General features: G+C 37.1%; 1 protein-coding gene across 1 annotated transcript in view; it reads left to right on the top strand.

Moving 5' to 3' along the window:
• The window catches only part of LOC124622251 (protein unc-13 homolog C), a gene marked incomplete at its 5' end in the record, with an annotated part of 692,708 nt that overhangs the window by 418,705 nt on the left and 250,005 nt on the right, over positions 1-23,998 (top strand). The window contains 2 exons of the mRNA XM_047147909.1: positions 11,884-12,003; positions 19,048-19,247. Coding sequence (XP_047003865.1) covers positions 11,884-12,003; positions 19,048-19,247 — 320 coding nt within the window. The remainder of the gene's footprint in view (positions 1-11,883; positions 12,004-19,047; positions 19,248-23,998) is intronic.

Here is a 23,998-nt window from a genome sequence, read left to right as displayed (position 1 = left end):
TGATTTGGCTGTGGTATTTACATGAATTTACTGTTTGCTGTTTGTTTTGCCTGTCCAACAACTTTGTCAGATATTTATTTGTATTTGTTTACATAAATGTGAACTTTACATTGTCATTTTTTTAATTTTTGCTTTTGTGTGCAATTTTCTCATTTTAATGTTAGAGATCTTGAAACCTTCAGCTATCCGTTGGTATGTTTCCCTATATTTGTCGCACACTATTGTGAAAGGAAAACGCTCATAAATACTGAGACAAAAGCTTTGTAGTTAGTGCTTAGTGAACACTGGTTGCTGAATGACCAAGAAGTCTCATACACAATTTTAGGGGAAAAATAGATCGCCACTCTCCATAAAGATGACCGATTGAGTTGCAGACAGGCACAATAAAAAGACTGTTACATGTTATAGCTTTCGGCTAAATCCTTCTTCAGCATAGAAAACACACACACACACACACACACACACACACACACACACACACACACAGTCACACAAGCAAGCGCACCTCATGCACATGTGACTGCTACAATCGGCAGCTCCAACTGGAATGTAACTGTCATGTGAATAGCCATTTGGAGTGGGGACGGGGAATGGGGAGGGAAAGCAGTGTATGGATGGGGTGGGGGAGGGGAGAAGTGTGCTCTCTGGTGATGGGTGCTGGGGCTAGATAGTGGCCTGGCAAGACTGTTGTGCTGAGTCATGCTGGGGGAGGGGGGAGGAGCAATGGAAAAGGAGAGGAGCAGGGAAGGGGAGATGATAGGTGGGTGCATTGGCAGAGGGCGGTACACAATGAGGGTGAGGGGATGTGACATTGGAGGTGATAAGAGGGGGATGGAAACTATTATATGGAAGGTGTTGGGACAGTAAGTTACGGGAGGTTGAGGCCAGGATAATTTCAAGAGCAGAGAATGTGTTGTAAGGATAACTCCCATCGCACAATACAGAAAAGCTAGTGGTGGATGGGACGATCCAGATGACCCAAGTTATGAAGCAGCCAGTGAAATCAAGCACGATATGTTTCACTACATGTTGTGCCATAGGGTGATCTACTTTTCTCGTGGCAGTAGTTTGATGGTGGCCGTTCGTTGTGGTGGACAGCTGGTTGGTAGTCGTACTAATATAAAAAGCTGTGAAATGGTTACAGCAGAGTTGGTAATGACAGGGCTACTTTCACAGGTTGCTCATCCTTTGATGTGATGATATAAGCCTGTGACAGGATGGGAACGGAAGTGCTGGATGGGTGAACTGGGCAGGTTTCGTACTTGGGTCTTCCACAGAATACGATCACTGTGGCAAAGGTTTGGAATTGGAAATGTCATAGGGATGGACTAGGAAGTTAGAATTACATATTAATACCTTCAGCTGCTGACGGGCTTAGTTATATATCAATGGGAACAGGTGAAAATATGAGCCCTGACCGGGACTCGAACGTGGGATCTCCTGCTTACGTGGCAGACGCTCTATCCGTCTGAGCCACTGAGGGCACAGAGGAACACTATCTCACGCACACCTCCTGCAAGACCCACATTCCTACCTTATATGACCACACACTACATTTGTAGTGTCCCTACCTAACACACTCATTACTCCTTGGAAGACGTTCTTACCGAGTCCTGTAATAGTTCGGGTAATACGTGTGCATCTGCAGAGAAGAGGAAGGTCATGGCTGGTATTGCCAGAACTATATACTTATATGGATATGGTGTCTGTTCTTTCAGACATGTCAGAAAGAACACACAGTACATCCATACAAGGACTAGGAAGTTGTCGAGTTTGGGTGAATGGTGGAACACTACTTAAGGTGGGGTGGAAAGGCTCTTAGGTGGGATTCCCCTCATTTAGGGCATGATAATAGATAATGAAAGTCCTGGTGAAGGATGTAGTTCAGTTGTTCCAGTTTGGGTTGGTACTAGGCAATGAAGAGTGCACTCATTGGCAACTGGCTCTTGGAATCGTGGGGGGATGTGTGGGGAAATGGCACAATAAATCTGACTGCAGGCTAGGTCTGGGGGAGAGTGCCTGTATATGAAGGCCTTGGTGAGACTTCCACTGTACTGGGAAGGGGGTTCCTGTCACTGCAGATATCCAGTGCACAGGTGGCCAGATTGTATGGGAGGGATGGCAACTGTCGAAATCGAGGTATTGTTGATACTTTGGACAGAGGTGTGGATGGAGACATCAGACAGGAGGAGGTCAACATCCAGGAAGGAGGCGCACTGAGTTGAGGAGGACCAGGTGAAGCAGATGGGAGAGAATGTGTTGAAGGTGTGAAGGAATGAGGTTAGGGTAACCTTGTCCTTTTTCCCCCACACACTACATCCCGATGCTGTGTGTGGCAGTCTTGCCAGGCTGCCACCGAGCTTTTGCATGCCCCTCTACACAGCACTATTCTCTCCCCCGACCAAAATCCAGCTACCCCCTCCCGTCTCCACCCCACTGCAGGTTGCTGTTCATATGACAGTCACATTCCGGTTGGAGCTGCCAGTGGTAGCAGTCATGTGTGCGTGAGGTGTGCTTGCTTGCATGGATGTGTGTGTGTGTTTTCTTTGCTGTAGAAGGTATGGCCAAAAGCTATAATGTGTAACAGTATTTTTGTTGTTCCTGTCTGCAACTCAATGGGTCACCTTCATTGTGAGTAGCAATATACCCCTTTCCTAATAATATTGATATCTGGAGTTTACATTGCGAGAAGTTTCAATCATTTTCAGTACAAATCTCTTACATTTTGTTGACTGAATTTCATGTCTCTTATCTCTTATCACTATATGGGTTTAATATAAATTTTGCAGTTTGATATAAGGCCATTTGTAGGTAACAAGTCCTTCACAGAAATGGAAAATCTATCATCAACGAAGTGAAAACAAATAATACCTTTTCATACAACTTTTCTTTCAGAAACCTATTCAGAAAAGTTTTAAATTCATTTATAAATGCATGTGTGATTGAATAGCTGGGAATGTGTTGTATGTCAATAATTAGTATTTATATTGCAAAAGTTCTACGCAGCAGCTTTCAAGTTATAGTTCCTCATTCAAGTAATTAAAATGTTATATTAACAGAATCTTCCGTCGGTTCTTGGTAGAACAACATTATAATAATAAATGAAAAGCACCAGTTTGCTTTTGTTCTACAATATTATTTTTATTGCTAACCGGTTTTCGGCTTACAAGGCCATCTTCAGGCATTTACTGAGTATTATCACCAAAGAAGTTAAATGTTAGCAGACAACACTGGAAGAGAAGTAACACATCTAGAGTGAAGTAGAAACATACAGTGAGTAACATCTTTGCAATGAAATAGTAAAAACTGAACAGTACATAAATAACAATGGAGTTGACAGGAAAACATTTAGCACAATATAAGAATAACATGCCTACATAACGGTATATATTGATAAACAAAACTATTGAAATAAGATAAACTTAGTACTAGGCAAGGCTGCATCAAGAGGTATGAAACATGGAGAGTGATACACAACCAATTAAAAAAGAAGAGACAGTTGTCAATGTAAATACAGAATACACGAAGAACTTAAGCTATATCAATACGATAAACAGAAATTAATAAATGCAGGAAAATTGAGGTGTTTGAGGGAACCTACAGTTTGAGAGTGTGGTGGTACTGCATTTTAACATTAACTTTATAATCAAAGCAGTGGCTGTATACCAGTTTACATTAAATAAATGAGCAAAGTAAAATATGAACAGTATTTGATGAGACAACTACAAGGGGAGTTAAACATGGACAGTAATACAAGTACAAGTTAAAAGCAAACCCTTAACTATTGAAACTACAGCATATGTGGAATACAAAGACAACTGCAACAAATAAAACAACTTAATGACTACAGGAAAATGGGAATATGTAGGAAGAGAGGATGTGGGAAGTAATGAACAACAAAGATGATTATATGAAGTTTAGGAGAGGGGAAGTGTTGAGTTGTGTCTGGTCATTTAGGATGAGATCTGGACTGTGAGCAAGATGTTTGTTAATTTCCAGGACTTCCAGCAGGTTGAGTTTATGGCCTTTGTTTGCTAAGTGAAGTACATGGGACACTGGCTGGTAGTTGTGACCCTCACTCAGTACATGCTCAGCAAATGCAGAGTCTGAATTCTGCAACCTCCAGCTGCGTTCATGTTCAGCCAGCCTAGTTGATATGTCTCTGCCTGACTGACCAATGTAAACTTTGTCACAATCAGAACAGGTGATTTTGTATACCCCACTGTTGGCTAATAACTGGATCTTATCTTTGCTATTAAAAACACACTGGGCTGTAGTGTTCCTGACACTTGCTTGAAAAAGGTTTTAAATATGCTCCTCCCCACCCTCCATCAGAAAAACAACTGGATGTTATGAAAGTTGATATTGAATATGCCTTAACGAAAGACACCACTGCAAAATGTATAGTTGCCAATGCACTAAAGAACGAAACCAAATTCGTGTGTAACATCCCACGGTCTATTGACTTTCACACCCTCAAGTCCTTAAAACAGAAATTACAACACCAAGGTATCGTTGCCACAAAATCTGATAAAGGCAACAGCATTGTGCTTTTGAACAAATGTGATTATGTGGATAAAGTTAATGATGTTCTGAATACCACAGGCTTCCAAGTCTGTCCTAAAGACCCTACTAAATTGTTCAAAGAGGATGTTAAATATGCAATCATTTCATGCAAAAGCATATTCTCTGAATTTGAAGTAAAACTGTTAACTAACATGAACCCAATGCCTCCTAGAATGTACAGCCTTCCTAAACTGCATAAACAAGATATTCCTATTCGTCCAGTTGTATCATCATTCACTGATCCATCTTACAAACTAGCCAGTAAACTTGATGTCCTAATTAAGAGCAAGACTAAATTTAAACCAAAGCATGGTATTTCAAACTCTGTGGACCTAGTAAACAAGTTAAAAGGTATATCTGTCTCACACAGTGATAAATTAGTATCCTTTGATGTCAGCAGTTTGTTTTCTAACATACCAGTAGTAGAATGTACAGACATTCTGACAGAGCTGATGCACAAGTCTATTGTCAATCCTGTGGAATTGAATGACTTGAGACTTGCCACACAGACCTGCCTTGCACAGAACTATTTCCAGTTCCAAGGCACTCTTTATAAACAATTAGATGGCTTAGCTATGGGTTCCCCTCTTAGTCCACTGTTGGCTGAAATATTTGTGGACCATTTTGAACAAAATTTTCTAAAAACAGAACCTTTGAGTGCAAACATCAAATACTGGTTTAGATATGTAGATGATGTCCTGTGTATGTGGACTGGTACTACAAGACAACTCAACAAATTCTTGAAAAACCTAAACGGTCAACATAAAAATATCCAGTTCACTATGGAAATTGGCAACAAATCCATAAACTTCTTAGATCTCACCATTGACATCAGTACACACACACATTGCTTCAAAATTTACAGAAAAACAACAACTACAGACACAGTAATACCTTCTTGCTCACAACACCCCATAGCTCACAAACATGCAGCTTTCCACTCAATGGTACACCGTCTCATATCCATCCCCATGTCCAGAGATGATTTTAAAGCAGAGTTAGATACAATAAAATTTATTGCCTCAGCCAATGGCTACAATCCAGTTCTTATTGACCACATCTTGCACAGGAAACAAAAACGGAAAATTATACCCCTCCTCTATGCCCCACCTGCTTCCCCATCCACTGTCTGCAAGAAATGGTGTACTCTACCATTTCTAGGTAAGGTATCACAGACTATAGCCAAAGCACTGAAATCCTGCAAGTATAGGGTTTCCTACTATGTCAGGAACACTACAGCCCAGTGTGTTTTTAATAGCAAAGATAAGATCCAGTTATTAGCCAACAGTGGGGTATACAAAATCACCTGTTCTGATTGTGACAAAGTTTACATTGGTCAGTCAGGCAGAGACATATCAACTAGGCTGGCTGAACATGAACGCAGCTGGAGGTTGCAGAATTCAGACTCTGCATTTGCTGAGCATGTACTGAGTGAGGGTCACAACTACCAGCCAGTGTCCCATGTACTTCACTTAGCAAACAAAGGCCATAAACTCAACCTGCTGGAAGTCCTGGAAATTAACAAACATCTTGCTCACAGTCCAGATCTCATCCTAAATGACCAGACACAACTCAACACTTCCCCTCTCCTAAACTTCATATAATCATCTTTGTTGTTCATTACTTCCCACATCCTCTCTTCCTACATATTCCCATTTTCCTGTAGTCATTAAGTTGTTTTATTTGTTGCAGTTGTCTTTGTATTCCACATATGCTGTAGTTTCAATAGTTAAGGGTTTGCTTTTAACTTGTACTTGTATTACTGTCCATGTTTAACTCCCCTTGTAGTTGTCTCATCAAATACTGTTCATATTTTACTTTGCTCATTTATTTAATGTAAACTGGTATACAGCCACTGCTTTGATTATAAAGTTAATGTTAAAATGCAGTACCACCACACTCTCAAACTGTAGGTTCCCTCAAACACCTCAATTTTCCTGCATTTATTAATTTCTGTTTATCGTATTGATATAGCTTAAGTTCTTCGTGTATTCTGTATTTACATTGACAACTGTCTCTTCTTTTTTAATTGGTTGTGTATCACTCTCCATGTTTCATACCTCTTGATGCAGCCTTGCCTAGTACTAAGTTTATCTTATTTCAATAGTTTTGTTTATCAATATATACCGTTATGTAGGCATGTTATTCTTATATTGTGCTAAATGTTCTCCTGTCAACTCCATTGTTATTTATGTACTGTTCAGTTTTTACTATTTCATTGCAAAGATGTTACTCACTGTATGTTTCTACTTCACTCTAGATGTGTTACTTCTCTTCCAGTGTTGTCTGCTAACATTTAACTTCTTTGGTGATAATACTCAGTAAATGCCTGAAGATGGCCTTGTAAGCCGAAAACCGGTTAGCAATAAAAATAATATTGTAGAACAAAAGCAAACTGGTGCTTTTCATTTATTATTAATTAAAATGTTGTCGAAGTTCAAAGCTTAGTAACTGTTCTACTAGAATCTATGGTCCTCCAAACCCATTTTTTCTACAACAGCTCCCTGGAGAATTATATCCTGTAAATGAATTTAACAAGTCAGTATTGCCACTTTTAAGCCAGTGTTCTTTTAAGCATATAACTTTTACAGAATTTGTGTTCTCTGGAAATATTTCAGTACATATTGCTTGTTCGTCATTTCTACTGATGGGCCACTTATGTTTAGGTGCTTTATGAAGATATTTTTGTGTACTAAATGAAGCATAGAATCATTAAATTGGACAACATTTCTGATACCTGTGTGGGTCCTCATTTCTGCATTGTGTTCCTGCTTCGTTTTGTTACTTATAGGCAGATTTCTTGGGAATTGGTTCATCTCATTAGTTTCCCTCTGGAGGAGCACCTAACACAGTAACAGATGTATTTCTGCTTTAGCTAACAAGATATATCAGCTTGAGAACCCTGCTTGTAGAGATAGCACTCATTTTACTCATATACTGAGATGCATAATATGCCGTGTGAAACAGTTAGCTTGATAATTGCTAATGTCTAATAACTTAACGTATACACATTTTGCACATCCACACTTCAATTTCAAATTACTTAGTCCAATTTGTTTATTATTTCTTGTTGCTGAAGATTAAATGGCTACAATAGAAATGTGGAGGTACTGAAGTGCATTAAGGATAATTGAAATTTAAGGTAAAATTTAACTATAAGTAGAGTTTTGTTGACAGGAGACATCCTGAAGCATCAAGGTATAGTCAATTTGGTAATGAAGAGAAGTGTGTAGGGTAAATATTATAGAAACAGACCAAGGCTTGGCTACAGTAAACTGATTCAGGTGCATGTAGGTGGCAGTTGTTGTGCAGAGAGAAAGAGGCTTGCACAGAAGAGTGTAGAGAGCTGTTTCAGACTTGTCTACAGGCTGAAAACCACAGTAATGACAAGTTTTTATGGACAACAAATCTCATACCATGTAACTGCAATCTAACAAGATTTGTAGGTCATAGCTCTAATAGTATAGAAGTTAAATTATTAATAACCCTTCGCAAATGTCGCTATGTTTCACTCAGGGAATGTGTGATTATTCTCCAAAAGAGTTTCTCACCAAAAAAGCATTGTACTCAGTGTGAAAGATCAGCAGTTGTTTAACCTGGCAAATTCAGATGATTTAAAAGTCATATGAAAATCTGTAACACAACACAATACAATACAGTATTTTGTTGTATTATTTGCAGTAGGCCTATGTGTATTTCATTTGTCTACTGAAATTAGTGAGTATTGTGACGGTAATGATGACCTCGCATGTTAAAGCAAACTAGATGATTTTGCTCCCAATATTCATAATTTGTTTTGGATAATTAAGACAATATTAGATCAGATGTATTAGAAGTACTTTTCGTTCCATGGAGATTCTCAAGGATGTACAACAGATCATAAAAACAGAAAACATTATACAGATTTACAATAAATATTATATACTAATGAACTTAAAAAGATCCTATGTGGAATGGTCCTCACGAATGTGGACTAAATTTTTAAAAAATTGGAAAAATATATTAATTTTAAAAGGTAACAACAAATTTGTCATAAAACATGTAAATTTATATAATACACTGAGGTACAGCTGTAATTATTTGGCTATTACAGTTACATACACATCATCAAACAGAAAAATCTGTTTACAATGCTTATTTACAGTAGCCACAGCACAGCACTGAAGATGTGTAAAAGTCAGTTTTTATATAATGCATTGTTTGGTATTATTAATAATATACATACATCACACGAGAAGAACTTACCCACCAAAAAAACCTTTTGGCTCCTCTTAAATTGAACTTTATTACTAGCTAAACATGTTATGGTAGTGAAGAAGTTATTGGAACTATGCGTTCCTGAATGATGGACACATTTCTGGAGCAAACTGAGAGACTTTAAACATTTACATAGATTATTTGTATTTCTAGTATTAATTCTGTGAACTGACATGATGGTTTGAATAATTATTTATGAAAAATTTCATTGAGGAAGAAACATATTGGAAAGCAGTAGCTAGAATACCCAATTCCTTGAACTGGCTTCCCCAGGACATTCTTGAGTTGACACAACAAATAATTCATATTAAATGTTTTTGGACTCTGAAAACCTTACTTTGGCATGATGAGTAGCTCCAAAAAGTGGTTCCATAAGACATTATGAAATGAATGTAAGTGAAGTATGCTGATTCTTTTATTATATAGCATCTACAGTGTGACAATTATTGAACTATGTAAAAAAAAAAGGAATAACAGTGACCAATACCTTCAGTAGATTATATGGAAGAATTATTAAATATTTGTTAGAACAAGAATACAAAGAAAAGGAGGCTGAAGAACAAGCAGGTTTTAGAGCTGGAAGATCAACAATTGATCATATCTTTTGTCTACAACAAATTATTTAAAAAAAAATGGTTCGGGCGCAACCTATACATTTAGTATTCATAGATATAGAAAAAGCCTATGATAGTGTGCCTTTATCCAGTTTATGGAAAGCTTTAATATCAATAGGAATAAATCCAAGAATAATTAAAGCAATTCAAAATTTATATAAAAATTCTATTTCAAAAATAAAAATTGGTAAATATCTATCACATGGATTCCAAGTCACAAAAGGATTACGTCAAGGATGTAGCATCTCACCTACATTGTATAAAATATATACAGAAGTAACTTTACAGAATTGGAAGAAAAAATGTCACGCTATGGGAATACCAATAAATGATAGAACAATATACTCGTTACAATTTGCAGATGACCAACTGATTATAGCCCAAGACTATGAGGATATAGAGTATATGACCAGAAAATTGATTCAAGAATATAAAAAATCAGGTCTAAATGTAAACATGAATAAAACAAAGTACATGGTAATTGGTGGAGTGAATGGAGACTTAATATTGGAAGAAGGGATGGGAACAATAACAGCTACTGAGGAATATAAATATTTAGGTGTGAAAATTACAAATGATGGGAAACAGGACAAAGAAATTAGATAAAGAATAAATTCTGGAAAGACGACAATCTCTTTATTGAATGGAATTCTCTGGGACAAACACATAACAACTGATAACACAATAAGGATTTTTAAAACAATAGTTAGGAGCATTATTACATATGGTTCAGAAGTGTGGACAGCAAAATGGCAACTGAAATCAAAATTATTAGCCACAGAAATGGATTTCTGGAGACGTTCAGCAAGAATATCAAGACGAGAAAGAATAAGAAATGAAGTAATCAGAGACAAGATGAAATGTAAAAATTCAATTATTGATTTCATCGAGCACAAACAACTTAAATGGTATGGACACATCAGACGAATGGAACAGGAAAGGATACCAAAATGCATAATCGACTGGGTACCAATTGGAAGAAGAAAAAGGGGACGACCACCTGATACATGGATACAGGGAGTTCAGTCAGCAATGAGGAAGAACAACATTCCTGAAGATTTATGGACAAATAGAGAAGAGTGGAGAACAATAATTAGTGACTTACTGTAATCTAGAATAGGTGCTGGAAAAATGTACTCACATTGTAAATCCAGAATAATAATAATAATAATAATAATAATAATAATAATAAAAAGGAACGTCACTACAGATATTCGGATTTAGGTTATGACATGTTCAATATGCCTTCCATCATTGGCAATGATGTGGTGCAGACGAGTAGCAAAATTCTGCATGGCCCACTGAAGTGCTGGAACGTCAGTGCTATCGATGACCTGCTGAATGGCTGTTTTCAGCTCAGCTATGTTTTTGTGGTTATTGCTGTACACCTTGCCTGTAATATAGTCCCACAAAAAGGAATTGCATGTGTTGAGATCCAGAGAATATGGTGGCCAATGAGGCCCATCCCTTTGTGTATGTCAGGATGACAAACCCTCTCCTTCTTCGATGGGGTCGAGCTCTGTCTTGCATGAACCACATCCTGTTGAAATCAAGGTCACTCTGATAATGGGAATGAAATCTTCATCCAAAACCTTCATCTAACATTCAGTAGTCACCATGCCATCAAGCAATATTGCACTGATTATTCCACGACTGGACACTGCACACCACACAGTCACGAGTTGAGGATGAACAGACTTCTTGGTCACAAAATGCAGATTCTCAGTCCCTCAAATGCACAAGTTTTACTTATTAACAAACCCATCCAAAGGAAAGTTGGGTTCATCTCTAAACCAACCCATGCACATGCATACTAGTTCCCATCATGCCACGCGACCAGCCACACAGTTTGAACATCCTAACGCAAACTGTTCAGAAGTTACGATGATTTTATTTCATGCAGCTCAAGAATTATCACAATATATGTCTGACAAACAAGTTTTGTTTTTCAAATTTTAGACACAAAGTATTGGCTAGAAAACATTTTTTAATGTCCACAACAATTTCATAAAACGGTATTTCCCAAAATTTCTTTTATTTGCTATTATCGCAATATTTGTATCATCTGCAACCTAAATAAATTTTACATCTGGTAATGATACTGGTGAAAGGTTACTGAGATATACAAGATAAAATAAGGATTGTAAGATGGAACCTTGTGGAATAAATGATATAATTTGGTTCTAGTTTGATGATGCCTGATAGGTGAATATTGGACTTTTTCGTATCAAAGAGAAGTAATTTGAACCATTTTGGAGCATTTACTGTTACACCAAAGTACTCTAATTTACTTCTAAGGTGTTGTGATTTGCACAGTCAGATGCCTTTGACAAATCATGAAGAAGAACCTTCCTTAAATCACAAAATATTTCTCACAAGCTTGCATATTATAGTTAAATGTGAACTTGATTTATTTAATGTAAATGCATTTTGTTTAACATAACAGGTCCGAACACTTTCTGGAGAAATGGATGTGTGGTACAACCTCGAGAAGCGCACTGACAAGTCTGCTGTGTCCGGTGCGATTCGCTTACATATAAGTGTTGAAATTAAGGGTGAAGAAAAGGTAAGCTATTATACATAATTCAGTTATTCTTGAAGAATATGCCAACAATTCCATGCTGTTTGTTGTATAAGTTGTAGCACTGAAATTTGTTTAATAAAAACACATCCATAATGTTGCAGTAGCAATTTTATATTTATCGAATGTATTATTTTTTATCATTACTTGTGAAGGTTCTTACCGTGATCCAAGAAATAAATATTAGCGAGTGGAAACAGATATTAATCTTCCTTATTGTCAAGCATCTACTGTTTGACAGTGCTTCATGATGAATATGAAAATCAGTTTTAAATTTCCATCTGTGGTCATACAAGGATCACTTTCATGCATTCATTCACCGTATAATTCAAATGTTGTTCATGGGACTATCATTTCTTCCTTTATCCCAAGACATGGCTAGTGAGTCACTGATTTGAAAAATATGAATAGTTGTGGGCACCAGAATTTTATGCAGGTTACTGTTAAATACTCATTTTGAACCACAAGTGATTGTAGTTTTGTGGTCACTAAACAGAAAAGCAATGTAAGGCTCTTTGAAGCCACCAATGGATTTGATTTTTGTATTTATTTATTTAACTTTTCCAATTTTCCTGATATAGTTATTTTGCTCATAGTTGCACTGCCATATTACCTCTAATGTTTCCTAGCTTGCTCAGAGACTGTTACACTCTACTAGAGAATAATGAAAAAATACATTTAAAATAGCATCTTGATATGGATATAAAAAACCATTTTGACTGAAGATGTGGAGCAGTGGAAAACGCTGAACATGTCTTCAGGAGAACAATGATTTGACTCCTTTTCTGTCCGTCCAAGTATAGGTTTTCCTTGATTTTCCTGATTCACTTCCAGCAAATAACATGGTTTTTCCTTTGAAAATGGTATTCCTTATTTCACTTTCTTCCCCAATCCGAGTTTTTGCTCAATCTCCAGTGATCTCATCATTAACATGATATCGAATCCAAATTTTCTTCCTGTTTCAAATTTAGTTTTCTTGATTCTGAAGCTTTATTAGAGTATGTAGTGTTTTGAGAATTTCTGCCCTCGCTCTTCGACCGTCTCGAACACACGATATTTTAAATATAAGAGTGAGAGAGCCTATCTACTTTGTGTTGCATGTGTGCATGTCCGAAGTGTGTAGTAAGAAGACTGTAGACACAGCGGTCGAATGGCACTGACAAGTGTTTGGAAAAAAAGGGAAACAGTTGAAATATTGTTAAATGGATGCTCAACTTGGACTTGGAAATGATAAGATGGGTATTCATATTCAGGATGAGAATGGACCTGGTTTTTTGAGCCAATTTTCTCTTGTGTGTAAATGAACTTTGTTTCTAACCTTTGGATATGCAAAGAGACTTACTTGACAGTGTTTGTTTATTTGGAGAATGAGATTTGTAAAAGTTTTGATGTTTGAATATACTTCTTTAAGTGAAGCAAAAGAAACTGCGTACATCTGCTTATTTTTTTATAAGTAGAAATAGTCTTCAGAAATTCCTGTTCCTAGCAAATATACTTTGGAGAAGAAGAGAAAAGGAGGTTGCAGCAGCAAGCTAACTATCAAGGAAAGTTGGCTGACAATCTCAAGTAAGTTGCATCGTTAAAGAAGTGGGAATTTACACGCATACTTCATCACTTTAAGTCGTCCAAAGTGTTAGAATACAATACGTTTAAATACAAATTCAAACATGTCTTTTGTTTACTTATGACTTTGCAGTACTTATTGTGGTTGTTTTCTTACACCTTCCCCCCCCCCCCCCCCCCCCATGAACCATGGACCTTGCTGTTGGTGGGGAGGCTTGCGTGCTTCAGCAATACAGATAGCCGTACTGTAGGTGCAACCACAACGGAGGGGTATCTGTTGAGAGGCCAGACAAACGTATGGTTCCCGAAGAGGGGCAGCAGCCTTTTCAGTAGTTGCAGGGACAACAGTCTGGATGATTGACTGATCTGGCCTGTAACACTAACCAAATCAGCCTTGCTGTGCTGGCACTACAAACGGCTGAAAGCAAGGGGAAACTATGGCCGTAATTTTTCCCGAAGGCATGCAGCTTTACTGTATGGTTAAATGATGATGGCGTCCTCTTGGGCAAAATATTCCAGAGGTAAAATAGTCCCCCATTCGGATCTCTGGGTGGGGTCTACTCAGGAGGACGTTGTTATCAGGAGAAAGAAAAAACTGGCATTCTGCGGATCGGAGTGTGGAATGTCAGATCCCTTAATCGGGCAGGTAGGTTAGAAAATTTAAAAAGGGAAATGGATAGGTTAAAGTTAGATATAGTGGGAATTAGTGAAGTTCGGTGGCAGGAGGAATAAGACTTTTGGTCAGGCGAATACAGGGTTATAAATACAAAATCAAATAGGGGTAATGCAGGAGTAGGTTTAATAATTATTAAAAAAATAGGAGTGCGGGTAAGCTATTACCAACAGCATAGTGAACGCATTATTGTGGCCAAGATAGACATGAAGCCCACGCCTACCACAGTAGTACAAGTTTATATGCCAACTAGCTCTGCAGTTGACTAAGAAATTGAAGAAATGTATGATGAAATAAAAGAAATTATTCAGATAGTGAAGGGAGACGAAAATTTAATAGCCATGGGTGACTGGAATTCGGTAGTAGGAAAAGGGAGAAAAGGAAGCGTAGTAGGTGAATATGGATTGGGGGAATAAATGAAAGAGGAAGCCGCCTGGTACAATTTTGCACAGAGCATAACTTAATCATAGCTAACACTTGGTTTAAGAATCTTGAAAGAAGGTTGTATACATGGAAGAACCCTGGAGATACTGACAGGTTTCAGATAGATTATATAATGGTAAGACAGAGATTTAGGAACTGGGTTTTAAATTGTAACACATTTCCAAGGGCCGATGTGGACTCTGACCACAATCTACTGGTTATGAACTGTAGATTAAAACAGAAGAAAGTGCAAAAAGGTGGGAGTTTAAGGAGATGGGACCTGGATAAACTGAAAGAACCAGAGGTTGTACAGAGTTTCAAGGAGAGCATAAGGGAACAATTGACAGGAATGGGGGAAAGAAATACAGTAGAAGAAGAATGGGTAGCTTTGAGGGATGAAGTAGTGAAGGCAGCAGAGGATAAAGTAGGTAAAAAGACAAGGGCTGCTAGAAATCCTTGGGTAACAGAAGAAATATTGAACTTAATTGATGAAAGGAGAAAATATAAAAATGCAGTAAATGAAGCAGGCAAAAAGGAATACAAACGTCTCAAAAATGGCTAAGCAGGGATGGCTAGAGGACAAATGTAAGGATATAGAGGCTTGTCTCACCAGGAGTAAGATAGATACTGCCTACAGGAAAATTAAAGAGACCTTTGGAGAAAAGAGAGCCACTTGTATGAATATCAGGAGCTCAGATGGAAACCCAGTTCTAAGCAAAGAAGGGAAAGTAGAAAGGTGGAAGGAGTATATAGAGGATCTATACAAGGGCGATGTACTTGACGACAATATTATGGAAATGGAAGATTATGTAGATAAAGATAAAATGGGAGACATGATACGGCGTGAAGAGTTTGACAGAGCACTGAAAGACCTGAGTCGAAACAAGGCCCCAGGAGTAGACAACATTCCATTACAACTACTGACAGTCTTGGGAGAGCCAATCCTGACAAAACTCTACCATCTGGTGAGCAAGATGTATGAGACAGGCGAAATACCCTCAGACTTCAAGGAGAATATAATAATTCCAATCCCAAAGAAAGCAGGTGTTGACAGATGTGAAAATTACTGAACTATCAGTTTAATAAGTCACAGCTGCAAAATACTAACGCGAATTCTTTACAGACAAATGGAAAAACTAGTAGAAACTGACCTCGGGGAAGATCAGTTTGGATTCCGTAGAAATATTGGAACATGTGAGGCAATACTGACCCTACGACTTATCTTAGAAGCTAGATTAAGGAAAGACAAACCTACGTTTCTAGCATTTGTAGACTTAGAGAAAGCTTTTGACAATGTTGACTGTAATACTCTCTTTCAAATTCTGAAGGTGACAGGGGTAAAATACAGGGAGCAAAAGGCTATTTACAATTTGTACAGAAACTAGATGGCAGTTATAAGAGTCGAGGGACACGAAAGGGAAGCAGTGGTTGAGAAGGGAGTGAGACAGGGTTGTAGCCTCTCCCCAATGTTGTTCAATCTGTATATTGAGCAAGCAGTGAAGGAAACAAAAGAAAAATTCGGAGTAGGTATTGAAATCCATGGAGAAGAAATAAAAACTTTGAGGTTTGCCAATGACATTATAATTATGTCAGAGACAGCAAAGGACTTGGAAGAGCAGCTGAACGGAATGAATAGTGTCTTGAAAGGAGGATATAAGATGAACATCAACAAAAGCAAAACGAGGATAATGGAATGTATTTGAATTAGGTCGGATGACGCTGAGGGAATTAGATTAGGAAATGAGACACTTAAAGTAGTAAAGGAGTTTTGCTATCTGGGGAACAAAATAACTGATGATGGTCAAAGTATAGAGGATATAAAATGCAGACTGGCAATGGCAAGGAAATCGTTTCTGAAGAAGAGAAATTTGTTAACATCGAGTATAGATTTAAGTGTCAGGAAGTCGTTTCTGAAAGTATTTGTATGGAGTGTATCCATGTATGGAAGTGAAACATGGACAATAAGTAGTTTGGACAAGAAGAGAATAGAAGCTTTTGAAATGTGGTGCTACAGAAGAATGCTGAAGATTGGATGGGTACATCACGTAACTAATGAGGAGCTATGGAATAGGATTGGGGAGAAGAGAAATTTGTGGCACAACTTGACTAGAAGAAGGGATCGGTTGGTAGGACATGTTCTGAGGCATCAAGGGATCACCAATTTAATATTTGAGGGCAGCGTGGAGGGTAAAAATCATAGAAGGAGACCAAGAGATGAAAACACTAAGCAGATTCAGAAGGATGTTGTTTGCAGTAGTTACTGGGAGATGAAGAACCTTGCACAGGATCGAGCAGCATGGAGAGCTGCATCAAACCAGTCTCAGGACTGAAGACCACAACAACATTAACTTCATTGTGTCCACAAGGACATTGTTGTCAATTTTCATCGCACGCATTGCTGCACTACAGTGTTTTTAAGTATGTGGTTGCACTGTATTGCTGTATGTAACCCTTGCCTTGGCATTTTGTTGCAATATTCACCTGCAACTATTCAGTTATATGAGGGTGAATAAAATATAAGTGGGACGTTATTTTTTTCAAAAAAAATCATTTATTCAAAGACACAAGGCAGTTACAGTTTATTTTTTCCACATTGTTTCCCAGTTTATAAATACATTTTTTTCAGAAAGAAGGAAGGTTTTATCATTGCGGCATCCTATAATAAAGCTGGTTGCATTAGGAACCAGTTGGGCGCAAAACTCTCCATGCCCTTATCATCTTCATATCAGTGCCCACCAAGAGTTTCTTTAAGCTACCCGAACAAAGGGAAACCTCAGGGCGATAGGTTCAAGCTGTAAGGTGGATGATCAAGTTGAGTCCAGAGCATTTCCTGTAGTTTGGATACCTTTCCAATATGGGTCCAGGCATTGTCACCTTGGAGGATGACCTGTTGGGTCAGTTGGTCTCGTCTTTTGTAATGATATGTCTCCCTCACTTCCTTTAACAGCCCACAGTAGTATACAACATTGATTGTGCATTGTTCATGCAAAAAATCAGCAAGCAGATTGCCCCCCCCCCTTCCCTGTGCACCCCCCCCCCCCCCCCCCCCCAGGTCGAAAAAAATGGTTGAAAGGACCTTTCCAGGTGACAGTCGAGTCTTGGCTTGCCTTCACTAGGGCTCCCTTTCCTTTCCTCCACCACTCCATACTGGCTTCTTTAGATTCAGGAGAGTAGTGGTGGACCTATGTTTCATTACAGGCGATGGTCTGACTCAAAAGTGCATCACCTTCTTTCGCAAACCTTACTGTAAGCCTCTGACAGACCCCCAAACATCTCAACTTTTCATTTCCTGTCAAAAGATGACTGACCCATCTGAAACACACTTTGTGGAAATATAGGTCATTTGTGATGATCACTTGACAGCTCCCATAAGTTATTCCTAACTTTTCTGCAATTTCCGACACTCTTGCCCATCGATCACCTTCAAGAATGTCTCCAACTGCACAAATGTTGTCCTCTGAATGCTGATCCAAGGACAGTGATCATGTTACCGGTTTTCCACATCTTCCCACCATTCCTTGAATTCTTTATGCTGCACAAATGTATGCCCTTGATAATATTTGATGATCAAACTGTGGAGTCAGTCTCTGGAAAACTGCTGTTACTTGTGCTCCTTCATGAGCAAGAAATTTTATAATTATGTGTTGTTCATTGGAGGAATGTAGATGTTGCTCTATCATCATGAGCTTTAGTTGTGAAGCTGTTGAAGCTGTTGGAAGTATGTAACAGATGGCTCTTTTCACTCCTAACAGCCCCACCCAACAGCACTTGATGTGTTGGTCTGGTTCTACCAGCTGTTGATGCTCAGGAACAAAAATGTTGTTTATATTTGATTCTCCCTCATATCTTCGGATTTTTCATTCTATACTGTATCCAGGAAACTACTTTTAAGCTTCAGAAGTTTTATATGATATTTTCAGTGTAGTGCTGTGTCAGTTTTAGCAGAATGTTTTCTTTGACATTATTAAACATATTGTTGTTTTGTCAGTTAAATAAATTCCCGTATTTTAACAAGCTCATAGTTACTGAATTAATCCACCTTGTTTGTGCCAAAAATTCATTTAATTTTCTGTTATATTGTTAATATATCCATTTCAGGACATAACATTAATTATTTGCAGTTTTGAGCATGGCTGTTATTTGGTAACTGTATATTAGTTTCAGTATAAAATTAAACAGCCAACCAGTTCTACTAGGGGTGTCTTCATCAGAATGAACAATTGCTAAATCCTTAAATTACATTGCAAAAAAGCAAAAGTCAGAATTTTGAGCAGCTATGCTCAAGTCAAAGATAAAACAAAACATTGTAGTTTTTACCATGTGTACTCAGCTGGGAGCATCAGACTTTTAATTATTTGACTCTGTTTCAGGTCGCACCTTATCATGTACAGTATACATGTCTTCATGAAAACTTGTTCCATTCTCTATGTGAAGAGAACAGCGGAATGGTCAAATTACCAACGGCAAAAGGAGATGATGCTTGGAAAGTGTACTTTGATGAAGCAGCAGAAGAAATTGTTGATGAATTTGCCATGAGATATGGCATTGAATCAATATATCAAGCTATGACGTTAGTATACATCTGGTTCTTGTATAACACATATGTGTAGCTTGCCTACATTGCCTTCCATGATTTAATAACAGTTTCAGGCTAAGATCTCTTCAAAACCTCAAATGTGTAATACTGTTGTCATTATAATAAAAATGGCATGCACTCTTAACATATGGGGAAAAAGATAAAATAAGAAACAGTTGGATACCTACATAGAAAAGATAAAACCATCTGTACTCTAAATTTTGATAACAGTTAATGTATCAGCCACTAGCATTCTTTATGTGTGCAGTGACCTCGTCAACGAAATTCAGAGCTTTCTGTATGTAATTGGATCTGTTCATCTGAAACTGTATCTTTAAAGCTGAAATGCGTTAGTTGTCTGTCCAATACACATTGTGTTCTTTTACTGCACCAGAGTTCTACCACGAATTGACCTATCAGTTCACAAACCTACTCATGTGCTCATATTGCTCCCACTCAAGGCCCATCCTGCACAGTTCATACCCAATAAAGTAGATTCCCTAAAATGCCATGCACTCCATCTACTCAAAATTATACATCTGTGGAGTTGAAAGAGCACTTGATATATTGCTACAGTTTACAGGAACCTTTCTGGATTACTTTCGGTGTTAAACTGTTTCGTGCCACCATCAGTGAGGTCTGGCTTCCTTCCATTGTCTGCTTGAGGTTCACACTCTGCTCCATAAAGAGAAACAAGGCACAAGAAAACAATTCAAGTTATTGGAATGGGGCATGTATGGTTGGTTACCTTATAACATTTTAGACAGTATGTTGATCATGTTACCGGATTTTGGATTCTTCACTGGAAGTTCCCGTGCTCTGTTTCAGCAAATAGTGCTCTCAATTGTAACAACGAACTTTGATATACTATCTGTCATACCTTTACTTATACAATATCATCACAGTCACTTTATAGTCTTATGTTATAGCTTGAGGTTTACACTCTGCTTCATAAAGTATGTGCCTGGAAACTGAGAGGTCTTGGGTTCGAGCCTCAGTAGGATCATGAATTTTTTGGTCTTCATTTTAACCTAGAATTCGCATTTCCATGATATGAGGAGTTGCCAGAAACAACACAAGGCTCACATTCCACACTGAAGTGTAGGTGCCCCTTCCTGGTTGTATAACTGGATAGCTTAGGGACATGCAAAGCACCAATGTGGCATCCAGTAGAAAGACTTGCACCAGGCCATTGAGCCACATGAAATCATTAGTGTTATTAATAGTACAGCTATGTTTGAAATATGTAAATATCAAACACTAATATATTGCAAATAAATTTAAATAACAATAGTACCCAGCCTAGTTTCCTAATGACCATAATGTTTGTAAGAAACTAAATAGCCACCTTGATTATTACAGGATATTAACAAACTGCAAATTAATGAGATGCATAACTTGCAAATTTCTTTATTGCAAAGATTAATTACATTTTTAAGAACTTACACCTCATCAGAAAACTTAGGAGATGAAATATGGTGAATACTCTTCAAACCTTATCAGACACAATGGACTGAGTTTTGATCAAATTAAGAAATATTTTAATTGTATCATAATTCAGAATTGCTGAACACACTTCATATGTAATCTTGTTAACATCAAAATTATGTTTTGATTTTTACACTGTTAATTAAATAAATGACATGTAAAAAGTCACGTTCTGAGGAAAACTGACTTTAAAATGTACATTTGCCGAGCAAGTTTCAAAACAACAACTATGTTCAAAGTACTGTAGTATTAACTACAGAAACTAAAACATGATATTTCCATAAATAATGGCCACTTCTTGAATATAGAATTTGTTCATGAAAGCCTTTAATGTTTGATATGTTTTTATTGTAATTATTGTTCTCTATTTATTATCTCAGTAGGAAGGTCAAAACATAATCAGCCATTTGAAACTAGAAGTAATTCCAATATTTTGGAATTTCTTGACATGGAATGACACACATTATTTTGATATGATTATGAGGAGACATATTTGCAAAGTCTGTTAAAGTACTAGACAATAATAACGATGATCTTGCAATGTCGCCGTACATTGTGTAGCTGTTATCTACCAATGAAAGAAAAGTGTATCTGGAATGGAATTATATTTCAGATGCAATAGAACATATTATGCCATTACTAGCTCTTCTCACAAATTAGGAGTCCATTGCACTAATATTACACAATGTGTGATAGCAACCATGGAGTCTAGCTGAGAACTGCGAGTGGTATTTCAACGAGTATTGTATTGCAGGATTTCAATGTACAGTAAATAGTAGGATTTTTAAATAACCTTTTGTGTAAACTAGAACCTGGTGGACTCTCCATCACTTTTAACAGCTTTGATTACAGGTAAGGTTGGCAATTTTGAAAATTTGATTGACATATCTAGAATGCTGAACTCTGAACATCTGATTTATGTGTGGCACAAGATAAAAATGTTTATGCAGTTCATTACATCTCAGTGTTTTGTTGTGTTTTGTGGAAGTGTGGGGAATATTGCTGACAACTATATACATTTACTTTACAGTTTTCTGACAGTGGTGTTAGTGAAATATTTTGACTTGGCCTATTTACCAGAGTCATAGTTACCAGAGTCAGTAGAACACATTGAGCAAGAGTCAGTGGAGGAGAATGGGGTAGGACTAGTTCAAACAGCTGTAAACATGGTAGCATTTGATCAGTCAGGTCTAGGACAAGGAGGACTAGATCAGGATGGTCTAGAACAAGCAGGACAAGATCATAGTGCAAGCAATGTTTTGCTAGGGTTTTGAAACAAACTGGAAAAGTGGTTCAATACAGAGTTCAAAAAATCTCCAAAATAGATGTTAAAATTTCCAATGAAATTGATCAAATGGATGCTAAGCTTCCAAAAGAAATTTTGGAAATAGACAATGAGGTCTCAGGTGTAGAGAAAAGGAGTGTAAAGTCAAAAGACAAGATTTCAAAAGAATTTAGTTGTTTAGATAAGTTGATTTCAAAGTCATTCTTGGAAATGAAAAACTAACTGAGTACTCAGACTGATGAGGTGAAAAATGAGATAAGTGGCCAAGTGACAGCTATATGTGATAAAGCAGAAAAGTTGAGCAAAAGAATGCATAAGGTAGGAGACAAGTTATCAACACAGACTCCAGACTGGGAGGTGTAGAACTGAAAGTAATTGAAGTGGAGTCACTGGTGCAGGGATGAAGTTTCTATCGTAGAAGCTAAGTGCAGATGTGAAATTTAAACTGTCAATAAGCAAAACACTGATTATATTAATTCTTTGAATGATAAAATTGAGAGCATAAAGAAAGATGTATCTGAGAAAGATAACAATGCAGCCACTTCACATGCAAATTTTATTCATGTGCAAAAACAAGTATAGCAATCACAAAAACGGTCTTGCTCAAAATGATTCTCTAATGTTGGGTGTAATAACTTGTCTAATATGCCTGTGAAAAGTTTCCCCTGGGAGCAACACTGCAAAGATAATTTACTTCCTGAAATAGATAATGATTTAAAAATTAAGTTTGTAAACAGATTTCTTGAGGGAGAAGCATTATTTTGGGTTAACCAACTCAAATGCCAATGTTTGACGTTTGATGAATTTGAGAAAGTTTTTGAAGAAGTTTTGATCTGAAGCATGGGAGGCTGGAGTTACGAGTGCATTTTTAAATCCTTTGTAGCAGAAAATGAAACCTATTTATTGTACATTAAAATCCTGTGGCAAGCCACCAGTTGAAGTCACTCTCAATTCTCAGCTGGACTCTGTGGCTGCTATCACGCATCTCATGACATTAGCACAACAAACACATAAATTGTGAGAAGAGTAAAATGATTTCAGAGGATAATGTACTTACTTTTTGTCATGACAGTCTCACAGGCACTGAAAATGCATTGTTGAGTGTCCCAGGATCATTTTCAGTTCTGGACAGTACTAGCATTATAGTTTCTATTACATTTGAAATAATAGTGCTGGCCACATAATCCAGTGGCAGAGATACTTTTATTTTGTTGGTAGATTAACTGGAACACAGTGTAACAGCACAATGAATGATCATTACTACTGTTGTGTAATACTTTAATAGACATTGCAAATACATCTGCCCATAATCGTATCAAGACAGTATGTGTCATTTCACATCAAAAGATTCCAAAATAGTGGAATTACTTACAGTTTCAAATGGTTAATTACATTTTGACCTTCTTGTTCGAACAATAAATAGAGACAATATTCACAATAAAAACAGATCAAACATTAATAATTTTCATGAACAAATTCTATATGCAAGTATTGACTCTTAATTTATGGAAATATCATGTGTTTATTTTTTTTTTTAAACTTGCTCCTTAGATGTACATTTCAAAGTTAGTTTTCCTCAGAATGTGACTTCTTAGATGTTGTTTATTTAATTAACAGTGTAAAAATTCAAACAGAACATAATTCTGATGTTGATAATATTACAAATCAGGCCGTTTTACAATTCTGATTTACAATACAATTAAAATATTTCATATTTTAATAATCACTTAATCCATCATGTTTGAGAAGAATTGATGTGTATTATGGGTACTCCATCTAGTATGTTCCTGGATATTGAAGAAATTTTTAAAATGGTAACATTCTCAAACTAGATTTAGTGCTGTTGTTATTTAAACTGCTTTGTAATGTGTTAGTTTTTGATGTTGGTCTGTTTCAAATGTGGTTGTAATTTTAGCTTTCCTACAGACTTTGTTCTTTTTACTCAGTATGAGAATGGTAAGTTGACTGTTAT

This window comes from Schistocerca americana, chromosome 7 (assembly GCF_021461395.2).
Source record: "Schistocerca americana isolate TAMUIC-IGC-003095 chromosome 7, iqSchAmer2.1, whole genome shotgun sequence".
NCBI classification, from domain to species: domain Eukaryota; kingdom Metazoa; phylum Arthropoda; class Insecta; order Orthoptera; family Acrididae; genus Schistocerca; species Schistocerca americana.
The sequence above is the reverse complement of the archived record's forward strand: the minus strand, read 5'-3'. Positions and strand labels throughout refer to the sequence as shown.